This window comes from Micromys minutus, assembly GCF_963924665.1.
Source record: "Micromys minutus genome assembly, chromosome: X".
Classification (NCBI taxonomy): domain Eukaryota; kingdom Metazoa; phylum Chordata; class Mammalia; order Rodentia; family Muridae; genus Micromys; species Micromys minutus.
Genome location: NC_137970.1, coordinates 76,179,386 through 76,202,938, shown reverse-complemented (window position 1 = coordinate 76,202,938; position 23,553 = coordinate 76,179,386). Strand labels below are relative to the sequence as shown.

Sequence of the window (23,553 nt, the reverse complement as noted above, 5' to 3'; positions counted from 1 at the left end):
TATTCCAGTCCAAGTTGGAGACGGGCTCTATACTCTTGGCTTTCCTGCAGAGATACCTGCTCTCACCTTGTCAGCCAAGCTGAGAAAAGACTCCAAGGTCCCTGCAGAATGACAACTCTTGTTCCAGCAAGCCTCTTCCTTCTTCTCTGGACCTTGCCAGGGAAGATCCTCCTCAGGTGAGCTCCGAGTGGTGAGGGGGTGCATGCAAACACTAACTGGGGGGTGCCACAGTTTCTTCTAAGTTTGATAAAACAAACCCAGGCTGGACGGCATGGGGGAAGATACACTCTACTCAGTCAGGACTGAGGAGCTGTCCAGTCCAGATGTGCAGCCCCAGTGCAGGAATAGAAACATCTGTATGGGTGAATTGCATGAGTAGGGGCTAGGTAGCTGAGCCCTAAGATGGAGGTCATCTGTCCTGTAACTGAACCTTATATCCATATCATCTAGATCTCTAAAAATGACAGAAACATCTGTCAGATGCCTGCCAAATAGGCTGCAGGTAGGACAGGATTGCCATAGGAAAACAGCATGTTGGAGCTGGGATGCCCAAACCTTAGCTTTCTGTAGTTACCCTGCCCTTTTTTACACATGGCTGCTCACTGTTCTTTTGAGAGGTATCAGGTAGCAGTTATTTCCTGGTTTTTCAGGAAAATAATTCTTTGGGCTCCTTTTGAATTTCCCCCGACCATTTGCCCCTTTCTCATTTTAACAAGAGCTAGTATATATTGACAGGGTATGCTGAACAGACAAGAAAGCTATGGCTCAGCTACAGTGGTCTCCAAAGGAATGCATCACTTCAAAGTATAAAGAGTAAATGCCAGAGCTGTGTCTTCCCCATCTTAACACAAGGAGTGTACCAGAGCATCTTGCTTCTGAGGCACTTTCAGCCCCATTGCTTGTGGACACATTATGGTAGGCAGGAAGAGGCACAGAGTGGGACAGTATTCTTAGAAGGAAAAAGCAGCTAAAAGTGGACTGGAAACATAGAAGAAAGTGACAGGATAGAAATATAAAAGGGTCACTGGGTTGGGCTCTGCTGACCCTTGTCAAGGAGATACTCTCTCAAGATCCAAGAACAAGTGGATGTAATTAGAACAAGATAGGTTGTCAGAGAGTTCTAAGTGCAAGCTGTTTGTTCTATGTATGGAAACCGGATCATAGAGAAGGGTAGTGACCCTCTAAAGGTTGACCAGGTAGCCGATAGCTAAATCAAGATTCTCTCCTCATACCACCCAGTCTAGATCCTGTCAATGTTATGAACTTTCTAAGAACTAAAGGGTGTATGGAGTGTTTTCCCAAATTAATTCCTTCAACAATATAATCTTAGAATCTGGGTAACCAAAACAGGCATTGGGACTGAAAATAGAAGATTCCCAGCCTATCCTCGAGTTCTAGGACAGGGGCCAGTAGAGAGGTGACCTGAGTAAGGCTGAGGACAGTAGAGAGGTCTGTTTGCTCTGTGTGCAGGGCCATGTGGCCTCCCAGCAGGCAGGTGGCAGATGGCCAACAGAAACAACAACAGCAGCAGCAGCAGCAGCAGCAGAAGCACCTGGCTGGTATGGACATCCTACGGTGAAGCCAGACTTCTGCCTGTCCCAGCATCACCACCAACCTCTTTGGATTTCCATAACATCCTTAGGCCACCTGCTGTGGCTGCTCCTGCCAGTGGGCAAGAGGGTGGCCTCTGTCCCCAGAGCACGGGATTCTTCCTGCTTTCAGAATCCAAGATCTAACTCTAAGAAGTCACAGTGTGACAGCTCTTGGCCTTTCCTCACTCTGGTTCTTTAATAAATCGTCCTGGACTACTTATCTTGTGACAGTACTAGGATAGATACATTGAACCTTGAAGTTATTGGCTTTGGCTCTGAATTTTGGTTTTACCAGTAGCTGTAGGCCCTTAGAGAAGTCATCTCACCTTCACCTTACTGATGATCCCCAGTCTCATAATCTATGTACAGTTGGCCCTTCAAATTCAATCATCACAGACTCAAAATATTTATTAGCACTTGTGCTGACCATATTTGGGATTTTCCTTGCTTTTATTTCCTAAACAACTACTTGTATATCAGTTAAAGTGCATTAGGTATTAGAACCCAGAGATGATTTACTAGTATACAAGGAAGATATGCACAGGCTATATGCAAAGACTATACCATTTTATACACAGGAAATGTTTAAGCATCTCAAAATTTGGGTATCCATAGAGGGGGGTCCTAGAACCAGTATCCCATGGATACAGAGAACCAATTTTAATTGAGATACTCAGGAAGGACTGATATGAGAACTAACCTAGATAAAGCTTGTGAAACATTGAATGTGGTTCCTTAGCTCCTTTAATGATTCTACCAGTCACTGACTGGAACTCAAATTTATTGGGAAATTTATGTGTATGTATTCATACATGTTTGTATATGTGTAGGTACAAATGCATGTGGGTGTACAGTGATATGCATATGTACATATATGTGTAAAGAACTGAGGTTGATATCATGTCTTCTTTGATCACTCTTTATCTTATATATTAATGTAGGATCATTTGCTAAACCTAGCCAGTTTCATTGAGTCTAACTGTCCAGCTTGCCACAGAAAGCTAGGCTCCCTAGTGGTAGGGCTACACCTATGTTGTTGCCATGGGTGCTGAGGATCTGAACACTATTCTTCATGCTTGTGTAGCAAGCATTTTCTCTACTGATTCATCTCCTCAGTTCTCTCAGGAGAAAGCCTGACAAAATAGAAGAGGTTAGATTCTATGCCAGGCCAAAACACACTCACATATCCCCCCCTTCCCAAAACAAGGTATTAGGTAGAGATGGGAGTTTAACTTTAGTATGATAACTCTATTGGGACACTCTCCCATGGCTATAAATCCCTGCTTAATTACCATAGTTGAAGTTCCCTGCCTATAACGGCCACGACACTACACTTAAACATAGCTTCCTGCCATGCCAAAAAAAAAAAAAAAAAAAAAAAAAAAGAGGAGGAGGAAGAGGAGGAGGAAGGAAGGAAGCAAGGAAAAACCTACTCCCCAAAAAGCTGGGTCCTAAGACCTGGAAATCTCACAGGAAATCCAAGCAACTGATATCAGGTCTCAGAGAAGCTGCCTGTCATAAAGCTCTTTCCATCCTTGGCTAGGCCATATTAACAACACACTGGGTGAGATGTCATTCTTCTTTGAATGCTTTCAAAATATCTTCAGGAATAAAACACTAAGTATGTCCTTAGTCCAGTGTCACTCAGAAGTTCTGAGACTTTGGGCAAATAACTACCTTTTAAAAATTAATTAGTAAACTAACATACTTACTTTACATCTTGACTACAATTTCCCCTCCATCCATTCCTCCCTGGGCTTCCTCCCTACATCCTCTCTCTATCTACTTCTCTTCTGTTTTTATACCTCTTAGGCCTGTTTTCTTGCTTGGAAAACAGGAGACAACAGTTTTAATGTCACATACTGAGAATTAAGAGTAGAAAGATTTAACCTATGTGAAAGCCATGCAGGTCCCAGAACTATTGTTGGGCAGCCATGTGGCTTATAACTGTTTGTTCTTCTCATTTAGTACACCAGAGAATCATTCTCTCTTATCTTCCTGTCTGCTGAGTAAAGCCATCAAAGGGGGATGGGGGCAGGAAAGTCCAAACTGTGCAACTATCCTCAAACCTCTTTCTTCTTTCATGCAGTATGGCTTTGGCAAAAGAGGATGTCAAATCTGGGCCCAAAGGACCCCAGCCCATGTCCCCCTCTGATTTCTTGGACAAGCTTATGGGACGAACATCTGGATATGATGCTAGGATTCGGCCCAATTTCAAAGGTAAGAGAGGTCCATGTACTAAGTCCCCTCCATGCTTAATGTTTTGGGTAGCACATTCGTTAGCCAGTACTTGTTCAATGCCCTTAAGGAAAGAGGTTGGAATTCTAAAGCTAAATCACTCCGTTCAAAAAGAGCCTCCATCCGCCATTGCCTGTGGATCTGTGTAGCTGTCAGTCTTTTCCCAGCAGTGGCCTGATCTGAAGCTTAGAGCGGGACTTGAGGAACCTGCACTCAGCCAATGGGCTAATGCTTTGATACCCTTAGGTCCACCTGTGAATGTGACCTGCAACATCTTCATCAACAGTTTTGGCTCCGTCACTGAGACCACTATGGTAAGGGGTCTTCCTATTCTCCACTTCCATTCCAGTGTGAATGGAAGAAGCTCACCACATCGAAACCATTTCCTTTCTGCTGCCCTCTTCCTGCTTTGTGATCACAGCTTTAGCCATGGGACATTTAAGTTGATGACTGAGAAGTTTTTCTTAGTCCAGGCTTTCCCTAGCTAAATGCAAACTAGCCTAAGAACAGTTCATCCACTATGTGAAGTAACCTGATGGAGAGCACAGGCTTTTGAATTAGAAAAGACCTGAATTCAAATCGCAAATCTGCCACCTAGTATCTAAGTTACTTAAGCAGGTGAACTTCATCTTCCCAGGTTTTTGTTATTCATATGTAAAGGGTAGAACATAAAACCATTCTCCACATAAGACTGATGTGAGGTTTAAATAAAACAATGTGAATGCGGAAAGCACTCAGAGCTGAGGATGTGGCTTGGTGATACAGTATTTGCTCAGCATTCTCAAGAACCTGGGCTCAACCTCCAGTCCTACCCCCTCCCTCCCAAAAAAGCAATTAGCAGTGAGTCTGGCACATAGTAGGTACTTAAATAAATGTCTTAACCCTTCCCATCTTTGCCATATTTGCACAAAGTGTGCTTTCTCTACTGGAAAATGCATCTCCAGCATTTCCTGCTCATGGCCCTTCTGCTCATGTTGGCTTTACTGGACCCCTGGAAAAAGCACTGTATCTGATAGACCCTCCTTTCCATCATTCCAGGACTACCGTGTAAATGTCTTCTTGCGGCAACAGTGGAATGACCCACGTCTGGCCTACCGAGAATATCCAGATGACTCTCTGGACCTAGACCCATCCATGCTGGACTCTATCTGGAAGCCAGACCTCTTCTTTGCCAATGAGAAAGGGGCCAACTTCCATGAAGTGACCACAGACAACAAGTTACTGCGCATCTTCAAGAATGGGAATGTTCTCTACAGCATCAGGTGCACCTAGTATATAGCAAGGAGATTCTGAATCAAGAGGAAGAAGCCAGATGGAGGTAGAAGGGTGGGAACATGGTCTGTGCTGTACAGTGCTGGAACCCAGCAAACTGATATCATTACTTTTTGCTGCTCCCACCAGATTGACCCTCATTTTGTCCTGCCCAATGGACCTCAAGAACTTCCCAATGGACATCCAGACCTGCACGATGCAGCTGGAAAGCTGTGAGTGTTTCTAGTGAATCACAAGGCCAGGCCTGGAGTAACAGCTAGTTCCTGATATTTTAGACAGGAGAGGGATTTTCCCAAGCACACAAATCGATTCTTGTTGTGGGTGAGACTAATAGCCAAGGCTCCTTGACATCCAGCCCAGTGTGGTTTTTGTGTTCCCACATTACTTGCTAGGCTGACTGTTCCACAGGGCTGGAAAACAAAATAATTCCCAGCCACAGACAGAAATGTGCTTCTGGCCACAGGAAACTATCTGAAGGGTGCTTCCTGTGCCCAAATTTCTTCCTGCAGTCCCTATAGTAGCTTCATCATTACTTTCCGAGAATTAAGACACTGAAGATGCCCATATATATGGCATCTTTGGGCAAAATGGCAGTACTCCTGGAGCTGATTCTCTATGAATACAGATAACGACTGAAGAATAAGAGGACAGCTTCAGCTATAGGTCAATGCCTAGAGAGGTAAAGTCAGCCAGTCTCCTTTATGGCAAAGGTGTCAAATATGTATAGGCTGCCATATGTGCAGAGACGCTGGATGGCAAGGATGGGTCATCATTTACTCTCCTCCAATCACCTGGCTCATGAGGTAAAATTGAGATCAGGAGACATTCCTTAGAGAAGAAAACTTGTAGCATTATTTCTACCACATGGAAAAGGAGGTGCAAAGAAAGTGCCCTTTGGCCCGCCCTCTAGAATTCATATGCCATATACACAGGCAGGTTCCCATTATCCCTCACAACTTTACAAACTTAGTTAGGGAAACTTCTATTCCCTCATCTTACAGAAGAGTAGATAACTCACCTAAAGTCACACAGCTACAGTAGGACTTATACTACATTCTGTAAGCACCAGTCTTACATGTGAGACATAAGCCTTCATGAAGTGCAAGAAATCTGTGAGCAGCTTGGCATGTTCAGCTATTAACTCTCATTTTTTTTTCCAATTCAAGTCCCTGGCTAGCAGTCTGTGGTATGCACATTCTCCCATGCATGACTGGAAGGACAGAAATAGTTCTCTCTTCCCTGAGGAAAACTGGCTCTGAGGCTCAGCTCAGGACATGTGGTTGGTACACATGCTTACTCCTCTGGGCTTAAGATGTGGCAGGAGGTTCCCAGCTGGGGTCCTTGACATTTTTCCAACCTTCTTGGCCTACATCCTAAGTCTGCCAGAGTAATTTCTCTCTAAACATTTCCCAAGCTTGAGACCCACGTATTAGAGGAGTCTGGGATCTTTCTGACTTGTTCATTTAGTACAGGACCATGAGACAATTGAGGAAATTCCCTCTTTGGAATCATTCTCTTTTCCAAGCTGAGCATGTCATTTCTAAACCCAAACCGTGTCTCTCAACCTTGCTAACCTCTACCTGTATCCTCACCCAAAACACATACTCTGAAACTCTTTAATGTCTCTGTCACTTGCAGTTGGCTACACCATGAATGACCTCATGTTTGAGTGGCTAGAAGATGCTCCTGCTGTCCAAGTGGCTGAGGGATTGACTCTACCCCAATTTATCTTGCGGGATGAGAAGGATTTAGGTTATTGTACCAAGCATTACAACACAGGTAAGAATCAGGCAAATCTTTATTGTCTGTGAGATACTAGAGAGTCTCAAGATAAGAGACAAGGGGACAAAGCAACAGGTTCTACTAGTTATCTAGTTATATAAATAATCAATAGCTGAGATACATGATGCTTCATGTTTCCTACACCTTATTTCATCATGGAAGATACTATCAACATCACTTTCAAAAATAAAACAAAGAAAGCCTATAGGGATGGCTCAGAAGGTGGAATTGACAATCTGAGTTTAATCCCCAGAACACACATGCTGAAAGGAGATAACTGATTCCTACAAGCTGTCCCCTGGCTCCACATATGCACAATGACATGCCCAGACTCACAGAAACACAGAAAAAACACATAACTTAAGAAATAAATCTTAAAAAATAGTTAACAGGATGAGGTGAGAGTTTGAAGGACTTGTCACACATCTAATAGCCATCAGATTCAGAATTAAAATCCAGACCTAACCCCAAAGACCATGTTTGTAGCTCTCTCGTATAGTGCAGATTAAAGGGGCCTGTGACAATGAGCAGCAAAACTGTCTTATTTTTCCTAGGGTCGATTTTGTGTGAAAGCTGGGAAATCTACGTTCAGGAGTTGTCCATAGCTGTGCTCAAATAGAAGAAACAGGCCTGAGGGAGCAGGCATCTGATCATGCACACTTTCCATAGTCACCTCCGCTGTTCAGCTCTCCTGAACATCAGGAGACATTCTTTTTCTGCATGTGGGACATGGAAGTGGAGAGGAACTGTTTTCCCAAACTGGACAGCTCACTCCTTCAGCTTTCCTAAGAGGTGCTGGGTCCCCATTTCCTTTAGCAACTTAGCTATTCGGGAGTGGGAGAGGAATACTTCCTTGAATTTAGAAACTACTGGGAGTAAAAATTGGTAGAGACTTGGAAGGAGAGATAACAATTCGAATGTAGACAAATTGGTTCCAAGCTTTTTGTACTCAATATATTCATTCCCCTAGGGAGTCTTTAAAAATATTGATTCCTAGGCTGTAACTCTCTGAGATTCAGGTTACATATACTAGAGGAAATGCCAAGAAATTTGCATGCTTAACAAGTATCATGAGGCTTATTGTGTGTGTAGGTAGTTCAGGAAACACTAACAATAGTTTGGAAGCTATTTTTCCTGATTATTTATATAGTACTTCTACTCCTTAGAATATATCTTAAGAAAATATTACAAAATATCTCATGGGCTTTGGTCATGTTTTTCCTATTAACGCTACCAAAACTTGAAATTGTTCTAAATACCCACCCATATGGTAAAAGTAAATTTGACAGTGTATCTACTTGGTAAGATGATATACAGTCATGAACATGATACTTTCACAGCTCTTATAGCTTCATGGGAAAGAACAAATAGAAAGAAAGATAAGATTCAGTGTTATGTACAGAATATGATGATATTATAATAAGAACAAGGCAACAATATGTATTTAAAATCCCCCAAAGGAAATAATATTACTAAATATTTCTAAAGTAGTGTGATACAATGGATAAAAGCAAGAACGTTGCAGTAAGATAAGCCTGAGTTTAGACTAGCGTCTTTATATACTGTTAGTTACCCTTGAGAAATGCAGTTTAATTTATACTTCAGTAGCTTTATTTGTAATATGAGAGATAACCATTTGAATCACTTAAAAGGTGCTATAGAACTTAAAGTATAAAAAGTCCAGGCACTTAGTGATTTGATAAATATGAGCTTAAGAATATTATTCTTTCTCTCTCATTTGTCTATATTAAACAACTGTTAATCTAATAACTAAAACCCAAACTATTATTATAGTAAAATATATGAAGGAAATCATGGAAAGGAAGTATGGGGACATTGTAAAAGGCATGTCACAGGAGGAAAGAAGCCCATGGTGTTTAGTGGCGGTAGACTCAAGGACAAGTAGGAGGTCAGAGTCATGCTGCATGCCAACACCCCAAGCAGTAAGTTCAAATCATTGGTCTTGAGCAAATCAGTTAAGAGGCCTTATTTGGAATAACATCAAAACACACAGTTGGCTCTCCATATTAACATGTTTCACATCCATGTTCCAACCTAAGGACAAAAGCATCCATCATAAAGTTGATCTGTGCTGAACATGTATAGGCTTTCCATATCATTATTATGTTATATCATAGAGCTGACAAGATGGCTTAGTGGAAAAATGAATTGAGTTCAGTTTCTGAGACCCATATGGTAGAAGAGAAGAACTGACTACTGAAAGTTGTCCTCTAACTTACACACACAGACACAGACACAGACACACACACACACACACACACACACACACACAAAGTAAATAAACAAAGCAACAGTTTAAATGAATGATATAGATCTAATTTAAAGTTTATGGAAGGGTATGCATAGTTTAAATATAAATATGATGCCACTTTGTATAAGAAATTTGAGCATTCACAGATTTTGGAATTTGTGAGGGGAATCTTGAAAGCCATCTCCCAGTGGATACTTAGACATGGTCTCTGGTTTAAAAAAAAAAAAGCTGTAAATTACTGTTTTCTTAGCTCCCAAGCCATGAGAATCATGATAAAGTAAAGGGGGCCGGTATGGAAAAAGGAAGAACACTGAGATGTGTGCCTAGAACTGATGCATTGTTTTATGGCAGGAACAGAATATTGATTCCTGATACTCTGTGACAGTGGCTCTCAACCTTTCTACTGCTGTGACCCTAAAAATACAGTTGTAGTGACCCCCAACCAAAACATTATTTTCATTGCTACCTTGCATCTGTAATTTTGCTACTGCTATGAATCATAACCTAGATATTTGTGTTTTTTGGTGGTCTTAGGTGGTTCTTGCGAAAGGGTCATTAGACCTCCAAAGAGGTCTCGACCCACAAGTTTAGAACCACTGGACTATGGGAACCTGCTTTCCAGGATCCAGAGGTGATCTTGAGTGTGAATCCTTTCCAGTTACATTCTAGATGCTTGTTCTCACTTGCTTAAGACACTGGCAGTTTATTCTTCTGGAATTCTGGGATATGAACAAGTGCAAGGAAGGATGGTGTGACATAAATGAAGCACAAACTAAGTCTTTCTTAACAACACTTTAACAACTGAAATAGTTACTGTGCTCAGCACCTCAACTACAGCATTTCATTGATCTTTTCTAACAGCCCAACGATGGAATTGATATTGTTAATTATTCTGGTTCTAAGCTAGAAAACTAGTTCAAAAAGTTTGAGTGGAACTTGGCATGATGGTTCAGAAGAGAATTTAATATCACCCTGGACCACATAAAAAGACTTTGTCTCAGAAACAAAAAGCATTACAAACAAACAAAAGCTTAGTCAAGATCACATAGCTATTAAGTAAAAATTTGAGATTCAGCCTCACAGAGTCTGCTTCTGGCGCCTTCTTATTCTTTGTTCTCTTTTTGTAATTGTTATATGAAAACTCTTATTCTGAAAGTAAAATTTCTGGGAGCAAGAAAGCAATCTTTAGGGCTGAGTTCAGAGCTTTCACAGTTCATGTACCTGGTACTATCTGGGGCCAGCTGAGCATCCCAGAGGTTCAGCAGGGCTGCCCTGTTCCTGACCTATACTTCCCCAGGCTAAGCTGTAGCATGGGGACTCAAAGCCAAATACTTTATTTCTACAGGAAAATTCACTTGCATTGAGGTAAAGTTTCACCTGGAGCGGCAGATGGGCTACTATCTGATTCAAATGTACATCCCCAGTCTACTCATTGTCATCCTGTCCTGGGTCTCCTTCTGGATCAACATGGATGCAGCCCCTGCTCGAGTAGGCCTTGGCATCACCACTGTCCTCACTATGACAACTCAGAGCTCTGGATCCAGGGCCTCTTTGCCTAAGGTGAAGAGATATGCAAAAAGAACCTGCTTGACATCAATCCCACCCATTGCATGCTCCCTGCTATGCTCCTCTCTCTTTACCTTGCATTTAAGTTTTAACTGCAAATAAGCAATAGCTGTCACTCAACATTTCCTCTTCCCCATAAGAACATAACAATGTGAAGGAACCTGGCTAGGAAATGACCAGAGATCCTGCCTTCCTTAATTTCTTTGGGAAACATGAGTATGCAAAAGACCATTATCACATAGAAAGCCCTACTCTTTCATAGTACAGGTGAGAATAAAGATCAGAGGTGAAGTGACCTTCTCAAGGTGAATGATGACCAGAAGCAACCAAACAGTAGAGTTTTGAACTAAATTATGTCCTCTTTCTATAACAAGTAAGGTACTATTACAAAGTGCTCTAAAAATAGTATTTATTTGGGGGGAAGGAGAATATTTTGAGGTTGCAAATATAATAGCAATTAAAGACAGTAGACTCTGATCATCTGGGGACTATTTATGTTTTGACTATGCAGAAAAAATTGTGCTGATGGGACTAAGAACAGTTCTCCCTGCATTGTGTATTCATGTACAGAATTTAAAGGTCACCTCAAAGTCCTTATGGTCAGCAAGGCTCTGAGCAAATCAGGGAGTGAGGCCATTATTTTTCATTCAACAAATATTTATTGAGTGCATACTATGTACTGTACTTGGTCATGAAAGAATAATAAACCTTGCCTCTCATATTCCCCTCTTATTGTGATTTGCTGGGAACCTCGCCCTGAGATATGCTATCTCTCACTGCTTATTCCATAAAAGACTTCTCTTATTGGAGACTTACACAGTGTATAATGTGGATACTAATGGTTTATGGAATTGCTAAAGGGGAGATTAAGTGTAGGAGAATAGGTCAGGGAGACTTAGATTTAAATCTCAGCCTCATTATTTACTAGTAGTATGACCTTGGGTAAATTCTCTCAGTTGCTTTGCCTGTAATATAAGACTAAGAATGCTACCCCCTCCATGAAGTTACTGTGAAAAATAAATTAATGTATTGACAAACAAGGACAGTGTTTGGCACATAATAATTACACAATAAATGTTAATTATTTTTATAACTATCAGGTGTCAGAGTTCAAAAAGAATAAGTATTGGATCTAGGAGTACAGTAGATGGTATTTCCCCTACTAATTTTTCATTTGCTAGGAAACCTGAGAGTTACTCTAAAGTCCCCTATAGAGATAAACAGTGGTCAAGTTCAGATTAACATCAAGCACCTGAGAAGTAGTAGTCAGGGATCCCTTCCTGTATATGTTTTCTAAATGGAGTATTAATGAGGCTCTTAGACTGTCCCTAGAGGAGAGCCATAAGGTCAGTCTGGGCTATGATACTTGCATTACTGTAACTCTTTTTTATGGGATCACATCATTAAGAGCCCTACCCCGGGGTTTTGTCTCTGTCAAGAAAGAAGATTCTTCATAACCCAAGAAGATAATGCCACTTATGCCTCTTGCCAAGAGAATTTCCTTTCTGGGCCCCTCCTGTGAGTGAGCCCAATGCATCTGCTCGTAGTTATCACACTGTTTTCTTATTTGGAAAAACAGACTTTGTTAAGAGGTTGTTTGCAACATTTAGGACCTTCTTGTCATATTCTCATGGCTTTTTAATAGCCTCATTGGTCAGTAAGTGAAATAGACAGGCATGAATTCTGAAATGAATAGTCTCACTAGGTAGAGCCATGGAGCAAAGGAACCAGCAAGCCAAGGAGCCATGGAACAAAGGAACCAGCAAGCCAAGGAGCTCTTGCTCGCCCTTCAGTTTGGGCATTATGCTTGCTGGAGAGTTTAAGGAAAGAGATAAGGCCAGGCCAGGGCATCTCATAGCAACACTACTTCTGCCCAAAACACAACTTTATATTGTCTAGGAAAAGAGTATAAGAGATTTCTTTGTAAGGGAACTCAGTTGGAGTAGTCTTTCTATAGTCTACAGGAAGCATTCCTTTATTATCTTGTGTGGCACTCTAAAGGCACGGATTTCCTTCTCTTTGCCAGACTCTTGATCTCCATAACTGCAAGAGGCTCAGCAGATAGGAAAAGCCAAATGGATGACAAGATATAAAGCCACACCAGGGAGGAGGGCTCCAATTCTCTATATCTTACTATTAGCTCATGAGGAAAAACAAGGAAAGAAGGGCAGAGATAACAAGTAGGAGTCAGCAGAGACAGACACACTGCTAAATCTTCTATCTACTCATTCAAAACAACAAAGCAAAACACTTATTGTGTGCCAACCACTCAGGTATTGGGGATAGAACACTAAACAACATAAAAATAGTTCTTGGCATGGAAAAGCTTACTCTAATGGAGGAAAGGACTCTCAAAAATATGATATCTAAAATGGAAGCTAAACATCAAGTTAGCCAAATCACAGAAGAGGAAAGGAGACAGGCTTCGCTAAAAACACTGAAACATTTCACTATGGCACAATCATAGATGACAAGGAGCACACTGAGCCTGAAGAGGCAGTCAGAGACCAAAGACCATGGTAAGTGTAACACACCTACACACAAGGTTAACAGAGAACCTCTAAAGAGCTGTAGGGGGAGGGGTTGACACATGATCACAGTGATCTTTTAAAAACTTATTAGTGACACATTTATCATTAACAAGCCACAAATACATAAGGTGCCCTTCATGACTACCCCTTATCATTGCTTCATTGCGGATCTTTCTAGCAGGTATTTGAGATCCTTGAGATCCCAGTGGGTCTGGGTGTTGGATAGTTAAATAGAATACCTTCGTCATAGGTGCTGAATGGATGACAGCACCTAGGAACCTTTAATCTGAGTAACCCATTGCTACTCTTTCAGTGAATTTGCCCAGAAGTAAAGCAGGGTTTGCCAATTTTCACTCATCATTTAGAGCAGATAATTCTAGTGTGTTCTAGTGTATGTGTGTGTGTGTGTGTGTGTGTGCGCGCGCGTGCATTTTAGAGGGAGGAATGGTATGTGCTTTATAATACTTTACAGCACCCTTGTCTTCTACCCACTAGATGCCAGTAGCTATATCCACTCAAACTGTGTTGTCAAAATTTCCTGTAAATACTGCTAAATGCTCTTGTGAGTGGAGCAGTTCCTTTTCAGTTAAGAAGCACTAAGATAAAAAGTTGGGGATATAGCTTATTGGTAAATCACTATGCCTGTAACATATGAAGTCATGGATTCTATCTCCACTATCAATGCTGACAATCACAGGGAAAGCCAGTAAGCAACAAATCTAGTCAATGAAACCTTTTCTACACCTGGGTCTGCAGCACTCTTGGTGCTCTATAATACAGAAACTGATAAAAAGGAGTCACTTCACAAATCCTACTCTTGGTATGAAGCTATATGAAATGAGCTCAAAACTACACAGGGGCTCTCAATAAACTGAAGTTCTGTCCCTCTTCTTAGACCCATCTAGCTGTGCCCTGTTCCTGAGGAGGTTTATGTTCAACCTTTACCAGGTACATGGGAGAAAAGCTCTTCAAAGCTACCACAGGCAGGTAATAAGAGGAACACAGTAGGAAACAGATGGGCGGGTACCAAGAGTGTCTTGCAATTAATTACTGAAGTGTCATAACAAGGGCTAGGTAGCTCTCCCTCAGGATTCCTCCCTGTTCTCTCCAAGGTAAGACATGTAGCCTTAGCTTACCACTGTACTCCATTCTTCAGCAGTGACTCTTGCAAAGGCAGCAGAAAACTCTACAGCATCAACAGCTGAACAGAACTGAAGGAGCTTCTACCCTTCAGTGAGGCTGTAACCAAAGTAAACGTCAAGACCACTGATTTAAAAGCTCAGAATTTTCCAGTCAAATATCACTTTTTAACTCAGTAAATGTGTCCACACATCTCACATGGCTATGAGAAACCCAGGGCACATCACTTTTATTTACTGAAAGAGAAGAATCTGAAAAAATAAGAAGAGATAGAAAAACAGGTATGCAAGAATTACAAAGAAGGTATGGGGAAAGGCTCATAAAAGTGGAGGGTGAAGACTGCAGAAAGATGAAGGATTATGGGTAGTCTGATCTCTTTGCCATCATACATACTATGACAGAATTTTTTTTAAACCACAGAAATTTCAGGATAAAACTGAACAATAACAGGCAATTAATATGGGTTAGAAATCCACTGGATAGTCCATGGAAGGACTCCAGAAAGGATAACTTCTCTGTTCATGGATGTTGCAGGTGTCCTATGTGAAGGCAATTGACATCTGGATGGCTGTATGCCTGCTCTTTGTATTTGCTGCCTTGCTTGAGTATGCTGCAGTCAATTTTGTTTCTCGTCAGCATAAAGAATTTATGAGACTTCGTAGAAGGCAGAGACGTCAACACATGGTGAGTACCAAATGGGTGGGACCCACTTTCTTTTTCCCTTGGAGTCCTTCCTTCCTATTACTCCTCCCACAAACCCAACCCAGGACTCTAGGACTGAGCAATTGGGAATCCTAGATTTTAGTCCCAGGATGGTAACAGTTAAATTAAATTAAATATTTAGTTTTTCTGGTACTATTTCCTTTATCTATCCAATGGAACATTAACCCTAATAAGGCAGTAAAGAAATGAAGAGTATGCCACACAGTAAACACTTAAAATAAGGCAGTAGAAAAATTAAGAGTATGCCACACAGTAAACACTTAAAATAAGGCAGAAGAAAAATTAAGAGTATGCCACACAGTAAACCCAGGCTAGGCATGGTGGCACATGCCCCTAATCCCAGCACCTGGGAGGCAGAGACAGGAGGCACTGTGAGTTCAAGGCCAGCCTGGTCGACATAGAGAGTTCCAGGATAGACAGGGCTACACAGAGACCCTGTCTCAAAACAAGCAAACAAAAACATATTTGCTAGTATTAGAACCTTTTTGGCTTAGGACTGCTGTTACTGCTTTGCGAATTAATACTAGTTGTTTTTGGTTTTCCTCATATCCAGAAGGAAGGTACTTTAAGTCGTCCTCTATTAAGAACTAAGAGTCAGAAACCAGTGCCTTTCAAGTGGAGCACAGTAAGATGGTTTCCATATTTGAACTGGAATTGAAAGATCACTACTTGCCTCTTCTGATTGGTGGAATTTGTCTTGAACATCAGGCACTTCAGAGTTGGTAGGCTTGAGGTGGTGTTCTTCCTCACTCTTGTTTGTTAGCCCCATTTCTTCCAGAACAGAGTGATCACCAAGGGGAGATAGAAGAGGAAGTCGTTGTCATGACAACAGAAGCAGTTTTCCCTCAATTGCCCAGACAATAGGCACTAGGTAAGTTGTCATGACAACAGAGGTACCTAGGCTACCCTGAAAAAAACCCAAGCTCCAATTATGAGCAAAGCAGAAAGCCTTGGTACTGGCTGCTTAATTTTCAGAAACAGTGTCTCGAGCTTTGACTCCATGTTTTCTGTCTAATCCAGAGGCTTCAAAACCAAAAAGCAAAACACATAATTACTTTTGGAGGACAGAAAACAAATGACCTGAACCCACTGCTAAAATCTTGACTCTAGTGGGTAGCAGTTGTAATTCAGTGCCAGAGTGCTTGCCAAGCATATATATAAATCGTGGGTTTGATCCACAGTGTCTGTCTGTCTGTCTCTCTCTTACTCTGTCTCTGTCTCTCTTTCTCTGTCTCTCTCTGACTCTAGCCTATCTGAGACATGCTAATACATTCTTTGTTCCTAACTTTCAATTCCCACCTTAGTTGCTCCTGGTACATTCCTATTATGACTTCCAATGATCACACAAACTATCTATATGACTTCACATTTCTTGGTATGGTTCATTTCTTGGGAAGACAGGGCTCCTCATACAGAATTTTCTGAATTCCTAGTTTTTCCTCTAGTTCTTTCATGGTTTCCAAGGAGCGAGCCCTCTAGTGGATTGATCTACAACTACATCTCTTTGAATAAGATTCATTCTTCCAGAGACCTGCTTATAAGATTTTCCTGCCTCACAGTAGAGGTAAGAAAACATGTATATAGTAGGGGACAAAAAAGAAATTAGGATGCTCCCTTTTCTAAAATAACCATCTCGACTTCTTCTTTGGTTGTATGAAACTTGTCTCCAGGAACCAAAATCTTCAATTCATTGTTTGTTTGTTTTTAATTTTTTTTTAACATTGCAGTCCTAGGAAAGAACAAGTTTATCAAATAACCCAGAGTCCCTTTCCTACCTAAAACATTTGAGTTGATGTTCCAGTGACAAAGATCACTACAGTTACTACAATGTTACTCATCTTGAACCTATTACCACCTCTTAGACCCTTGTCTCCCCTGCACGGTGCTCTTTTCCCATGGCACTACAGGAAATGATGATGATTTTTGCATGCACTTTGCCTTCCCAGATGGTCTAAGTGATTTAGAGGAAAGGGTGAAACTCTTATTCTCAGCATCCCTGCAGGATTAGCCCCTGGCTCTGAACATACCAGCCAAAGGCAAAGGCTGTCAAACTGGATAGACAAGAATCCTTGCTATTATTAGTATAGTAACTTGAAAACTAGAAAACTTACAAAATACCAGCAAATCCTCTCAGGGGCTTACTTTCAGAACCTTGCTCACCACTCCATCTTCCATTGAGCGCTCTGCCCATCTCCAGTTTCTTTATTACTCTATCTCCTCTTCATAGCCCACCTTTTACACTGGGCATTATTTCCCAGCTTCCTTCTCTAGCCTTTCAGCACTTGGTTCCTAGATAAGTAAAAAAAAAAAAAAATCAATTGTATTTCCATAACCATGGAAATAGCAAAGTGATATGTAGTGGCATGTTGTCTCTCCCCAATACATATACTATACAGAACTTGTCTTAAATATATAATATCCAAACCCAGGCTCCGTTGATCCTTGTGTTTTAGGGTACTAATCTTTGCTGGGCAAGCTAAAGAGATACAGATTAAAATCAAAAAGAGTCAAGAACACTAATACTTTATTAGATATTTTCTCTTTTGTATAAAATTAAAATTTTCTAGCCTGGGAAATATTTCCACATACTTTCCTTAGATTTACTGGATAAAAAGAGAAATACTGGGATTTATAAAAACAGAAATTACAGTTGGATCTAAGTTTCTCCCTCAGAACTTTTTCTCAATGCCTATATTTTGTAGTTGTATCTTCTAACATGGGAGACTAGGTGAAGAATAGTGGGGAACAGGATCCTATACTGGAATGCTAGGAAGAATTTTTTTTTTTTTACTTTACTTACCCCTATCATTTTTTAATTCCTTGTGAGATATTTTGCTGACCTCTGGTTCTTTATCTGTAAAATGGGCCCAGCAAACCTCCTCTGTAGGAAGAGTGTAAAAATTATAGAATACATGTGATATTATTGATAAAGACCTCTGAATAAAAACGGCAAAAATGATAAATGAGCAGAGCCTTCAGGCTGCCAAACTGAAACCGTTCAAGATTGACAAGCCAGGATAGTGAACTGCCTCTGACATATAATTCTCCATGAAGACTCCAACACATGAAGAACAGGACAGCAAAGCTTTCTAGTTAATTCTTTCCTGTGTCCAAAGTGCTCCTCACAGGCTGCAGAGATAATTTAGCAGATAAGAGCACTCACTGGTTGGCTGTTCTTCAAGAGGACCTGGGTTCAATCCCCAGCATGTACATGGCTGCTAACAGAAGTCTTTAACTTCAGTTCCAGGGGATATGATGCCTTCTTCTGGCCCCCACCAGCACATACACACATGAAGCAGACATGTATGCATATACCTCATGCATATACCTAAATGTCCATATACCTCAAATAAAAATAATACATATTTTTAAAAAGTGTTCCTCCTTCTGTAGAAACAAAAGGCTATTGGACCATTGTATAGTAGGGCAAATAATAATTGCTTTTCCTAAAAAAATTGTTTTTCCAGCCAAATATTTTGTAACTGAGCAAGATTCTTTTCTGAGTAGATTTTCTTTTGGGACCCTGACAAGATATTGGCATCCAAGAACAAAGAGCCACTCCATTCCTCATATCCTGAAGCATGTGACTCATCAGCCCAGTTGTCCATTCAACAGACATCTCCTGGGTATTTATTAGGTTCCAAGCATGGTATATATATGAACTAACAGATAGCAGAATAGGGGGTTGTGAATTTCTGGACTGAGCTAGTCTGCCATTGATGCCCAGGCTTTTGCCCTCCTAACAGGTCAGTTTTGAGTGATGTAATAATTAAGAAGTTACTATTACCGACCATACCGGTATCTCAACTACTTTTCAATTGATTTCTGTAGCTACAGAGACCTTGTTATAAACATCCTACAGTGTCCCTTCAATTGTACAAAATATTTAACACCTTTGTGTTCATTTTGCATATAAATATGTATGACATACCCACACTATATATATATTTTTTTTTCTTATTCTTATAACTTAAAGAACTATGTCAGGTAGCTAGGGTGGTTTATTCTTCCTGTTTTACGTTGGACTTCTCCCGTGTTGGAGATGAGAGACACTAGTCTCTGGAACCTCCTAGTTCTAGGCACACTTGAGTTGGTAGGTGAAATTAGACAAAATGATATATCATTTAAGGCAATCTCAAAGCTGAAGCTTTTACTACAGAGAATTCAATGCTTTTAATACATATAATCATCTTCTATTTGAAGGACATATTTCTCAAATCTGCTCTAAAATGAGAAAATTGAGTGAATAAGTTTAGGGGTAGAGGGGTTGAAGGCTTCTCATATAAGTTAAGCTCTTGTGGGTGTTTCTTCCTTCTCCCTCCCCCTCCCTTCAATTTCTTTTATTTCTATCTTTCCATCCTTCCTACTTGCTTCCCAGCTGTGTCATTGTTGTCAGCCAACTATTGTAGTAATGGTCTTTCTGCAGTCTAGTGCTTACTGCTTATTCAGAATGTACCTCCTCCACACTATTGGGACCATCAAAAGACACACAAATTGCATATGTATATAATATGCATTGGGTAATAACTGTTACTGCAGATTTGTAGACTCGTATGTCCACTCAACCAATTTGCAGAAAAATAAACAGATCTTCAGCATAGTAGTCAACATAAACCTACTTTGCCTAGCTCACTTGGTCATTAAAACTTTTGGAATTCTTAGCTTTAAGCCAAAATTGGCTTTAAAATGTACTATCTACAAAAGAAACTAATTCTAATGCTTTTAAAATTCATTAAGATCAATTTACCAAGTCAAAATATCACAGCCTTGCTGTTTAGTGGTTTTGTTATTCTACTTATCTGTCATAGAATTTGATATTGAGATGTTGGCCCTTTAGTTTTAGATGACTCCAAATGATGTTACACAGTTTCAAAAGGCAACTCAATGCATGGCTGTAAATATATCACCTTTTATCTCTTGCAATTATAGGAAGAAGACATCATAAGACAGAGTCGCTTCTATTTTCGTGGCTATGGCCTAGGACATTGCCTACAAGCAAGGGATGGAGGTCCAATGGAAGGTTCCAGCATTTACAGTCCTCAACCTCCAACCCCTCTTCTAAAGGAGGGAGAAACCATGAGAAAACTCTATGTGGACAGAGCCAAAAAAATTGACACCATCTCCAGGGCTGTCTTCCCTTTTGCTTTTCTTGTCTTCAATATCTTCTATTGGGTCGTCTATAAAGTGCTAAGGTCAGAAGATATCCACCAGGCATTGTGAACAGGGTGGAGGATACAGTGCACAGCTGCTGGCTTCCTGCTTTCAACCCAGTGGGCTTTTCCCTCCCATCAGACTCTATCAGGAGTTTGAATAGTTCCTTCTTGAGCTCCCACATATAACTTCAATTACTAGTTCCTGAGCTATGTGGGGACTGCCTAGTGCCAATGGTAGCTGCACTGACAAACATAGTATATGCCCACATCCAGACTGACTGCTTACTCTGCTGTTTCTCTGTTTGTTCATGTGTCTAATGCCAAAATGACTTTCTGTAATTGCTGGGGCTATTCTGTGAAGAATATCTAGACTGTGGATTCTTGGTTTTGTCATCTGCATCTTTTCTACTTGTATTTAGAACCTGGCTTTTACTAAGCACTTCTCTCCCTCCCACTCTCCTTTCAGTTTACAAATGCTGCCCTGAATGACCTAGTCAGATATCCTTACTGTTAGGAAGACAAAGGCACAGGTTTCAAACCTCTTAACAACGGTGTGGTAGTCATAGGCTGTACTGGGATAGGACAATGTTATATGGCCCAACACAGATGGGTTAATTTCTCCTAGAAAAGATAACATTTTCAGAACTGTGGCAAGACTCTCAGAAAGTGTACCCTTTTAGATCCATGTAAGCTTCCTGGTCCCAGACATATTTGTTATAGTCCCTAATCAAATAGCATAGCCACAAATTTTGCTATGCTGCTGGGTAGGAAAAGGGTAAGGGGAGGCTTATTCTTTTTCAAGAATTTTATTTAATGATCTAGGAAAGGTGATATGAAAGGTACTAAAATCTAAGAAGTGGAGTACAGAAACACTCTTTAGACAGACTGCTACTCTCATTTCTTCTTTTTCTCCAAAGTCGTTTTATTTTGCAGGACCTTCTAACTTTCTCCTTCACCTCCTCTTGGCAAGCAAACAATGGTACCAGGCAAACTTGTTCTGAATAGAGTAGGCTTTGAGGTTCCTAAGGAGGAACTAGGCAGGAATGGGGTCCCTATCTAGGCTTCTAGAGAAACAAACATTGACTCAACCTATCTCAGGTGGTAGTTATAAAAGGCAGAGAACCATAATTTGTGTTATTTCTTTACCCTTCTGTGCTTCCCTTTCTTCTTCCATAGCATTATTCAGTAAAGCTACAGGAAAGGTCAGAATAGAGTGCATTGCTGTGTCACTATAAGTCATGGGTATGCATAGTCCTGGTCCACTGAGTTCTTTGAAGTGATCTGACTAAGAAGAACACACAAATGAAATAAGAAAGATTAAAGTGTGAGGACTGAAGTTGGAATTCACAAATAAATAGAATCTTAAAATATCATGTCCTTTTCTCTGGATCCAAAAAAATAATTAACTATGTCACCAGAGCTCTACTCTGCCATTCCAACTATCCTCATTCTTTTTTCCCATTTCCATCTCTATTTTATCTCTCCCTCCCAACATTTCACATTCAAAGTCAACAAGTCTGATGGTCAATGTAAATGTTATAGTTCAAGGATAAAACCAGCATTTTTTCTCTATTTACATATTGAAGGGTCTGACCTTTTTTATTCATTGTAATATCCTTTTGTCTCCTTTGATTTTGAAGAAGGTACTCTGGAATGATCAAAGTAGCCTGGCCTAGATTTTTTTTGAGACAAGGTCTTGCTGTATATCCAAATGTAGCCTGTAACTTACTTGCAGCGCAGGCAAGTCTTGTACTCAAAATCCTCGTGTCTCCCCCTACCCAGTATTAGGACTAACAGTGTGTACTTCCATATTCTGATCTAGAAATTACTTTTTATTGACCATTTGAGCACTCTCATACCAAGAATCAAATATTAAAAACTGTTTTATAGAAGTAGATTACATTGAAAAGAGAAGAGAAATGTTCCTATTTCTGCCCAGGTAGTGCCAATCAATGAGAAGCCACAAGCAATACCCTTTTGAAAGGAGCAGAGAGTATCCCTTTGATACTGTCCCTGGTGGGGCTGGGGTGTCAGGCTGCTGCAGCTCGGAGGCGGGGATGGTGGGGGTGGACTATGGAGATGAGCTTATTGCACAGAGCTCTACTTGTTACAGATCTTGTCCAGATGGGCCAACTGCACAAATCTGCCCTGTTGGAAGTCTCAAGAACAATGCCCTGGAGACAAGCTACAGTACTGAGCAATAAAGGCTGTCCAACTGGGCCTCAGATCAGGGCATCAGCTGGTGCTAGGTGCCAAAGAAGCCAAAGTACCAACCAACATAATAGAGCAAAGGAATTCACAAAGCCACTCAGAGCTAATGCCAGGTGGAAGGTATTATCCTCACTGGAGCCCTTAAGCAAAGGAAGTATTTGTATAATGCCAACCTCAGATCTGAAGCAAATGGCTTTCATTTTTTTCATTCTTTCCACATATGTACAGAGACTAGGAAAGTGTGCTAGGTCTCACTGAAGGGGTTTGACATTTAGCAACCTGTTCATTCACAAATTGTTAAACTTGGGTCCTTACCCATGGATTGAGAAAAGGTAATACAAGAGTTTCATTTGGAGTACTTACCCCGAATCAATCTGATGATTCTGAAATTTAATAGTGTTTTAAGGGTATGTGTGTGGGGGGGGGGACTGTCATATAAAAATAAAATATTCTGGATATTTTATTAATTTTTTGTTAATATTTAATATTAGATATATATTTCATAAATGTATTTTTTCAAGAGAAAAGGCTTTATTTACTCAGTTGTTAAGGCTACTGGTGTGTCCATCTTCCTAACAGTTTGCTCTGCCTTGTGGAATGCCAGAGGTTTTGCCTACATCTTCTCTTTGACCTACAACAAGTCCTTTTGCTCTCTCCAAATTCACAGGCCAAGCAAAAGCAGCCCTCTAAATGAAAGAAATGTATTGGATAAAAATTACTTCTTCAACATTTCCAAAGGCATTTTTTTTTCTTACCTATCATAAAAGAACAGGCACTCTTCTGTTTAAACTGTTAGGCTGATTGAAAGTTAGGTTCTCTCTTTGTTGAGCAATTTAAATGCCTCAATTGTATCCAGAATATATTACGTCTTTCAGATTCTTTAATGTGTTCTTCCAACACTCTTTAGTGTCTGTATCACTGTTGGCATTATTTGTCTTATCTCATTATTTCTGTCTACTAAAATCTCAAAAAATGTACTTCACTATGCTGGGATTAATCCTGTTAGGCTGCACTGTTAAGGAACACTAAACAATCTAGGAATAACCCAGGGATCAGCAAGCAAGGTTCCACTC

The 23,553-nt window shown here is 40.5% G+C and overlaps 1 protein-coding gene across 3 annotated transcripts; it reads left to right on the top strand.

Moving 5' to 3' along the window:
- Window positions 1-69: 69 nt before the first annotated feature.
- LOC308415437 (glycine receptor subunit alpha-4) lies at window positions 70-22,466 on the top strand (the record flags this gene model as incomplete). 3 transcript variants are annotated; one of them, XM_080910482.1, is made up of 9 exons in its annotated part: window positions 70-176; window positions 3,682-3,812; window positions 4,077-4,144; window positions 4,869-5,092; window positions 5,232-5,314; window positions 6,741-6,881; window positions 10,502-10,716; window positions 14,928-15,077; window positions 20,046-20,336. In XM_080910482.1, the coding sequence occupies 9 exons, from the start codon at window positions 109-111 to the stop codon at window positions 20,334-20,336; spliced, it is 1,371 nt and encodes a 456-aa protein (XP_080766608.1). The 3 variants fall into 3 exon arrangements, with proteins under 3 accessions (XP_080766608.1, XP_080766607.1, XP_080766606.1); XM_080910481.1 differs by lacking the exon at window positions 20,046-20,336 and adding an exon at window positions 22,383-22,466 and having other exon boundaries at window positions 109-176; XM_080910480.1 differs by lacking the exons at window positions 70-176; window positions 4,077-4,144 and having other exon boundaries at window positions 3,702-3,812.
- Between the last annotated feature and the right edge of the window lie 1,087 nt (window positions 22,467-23,553).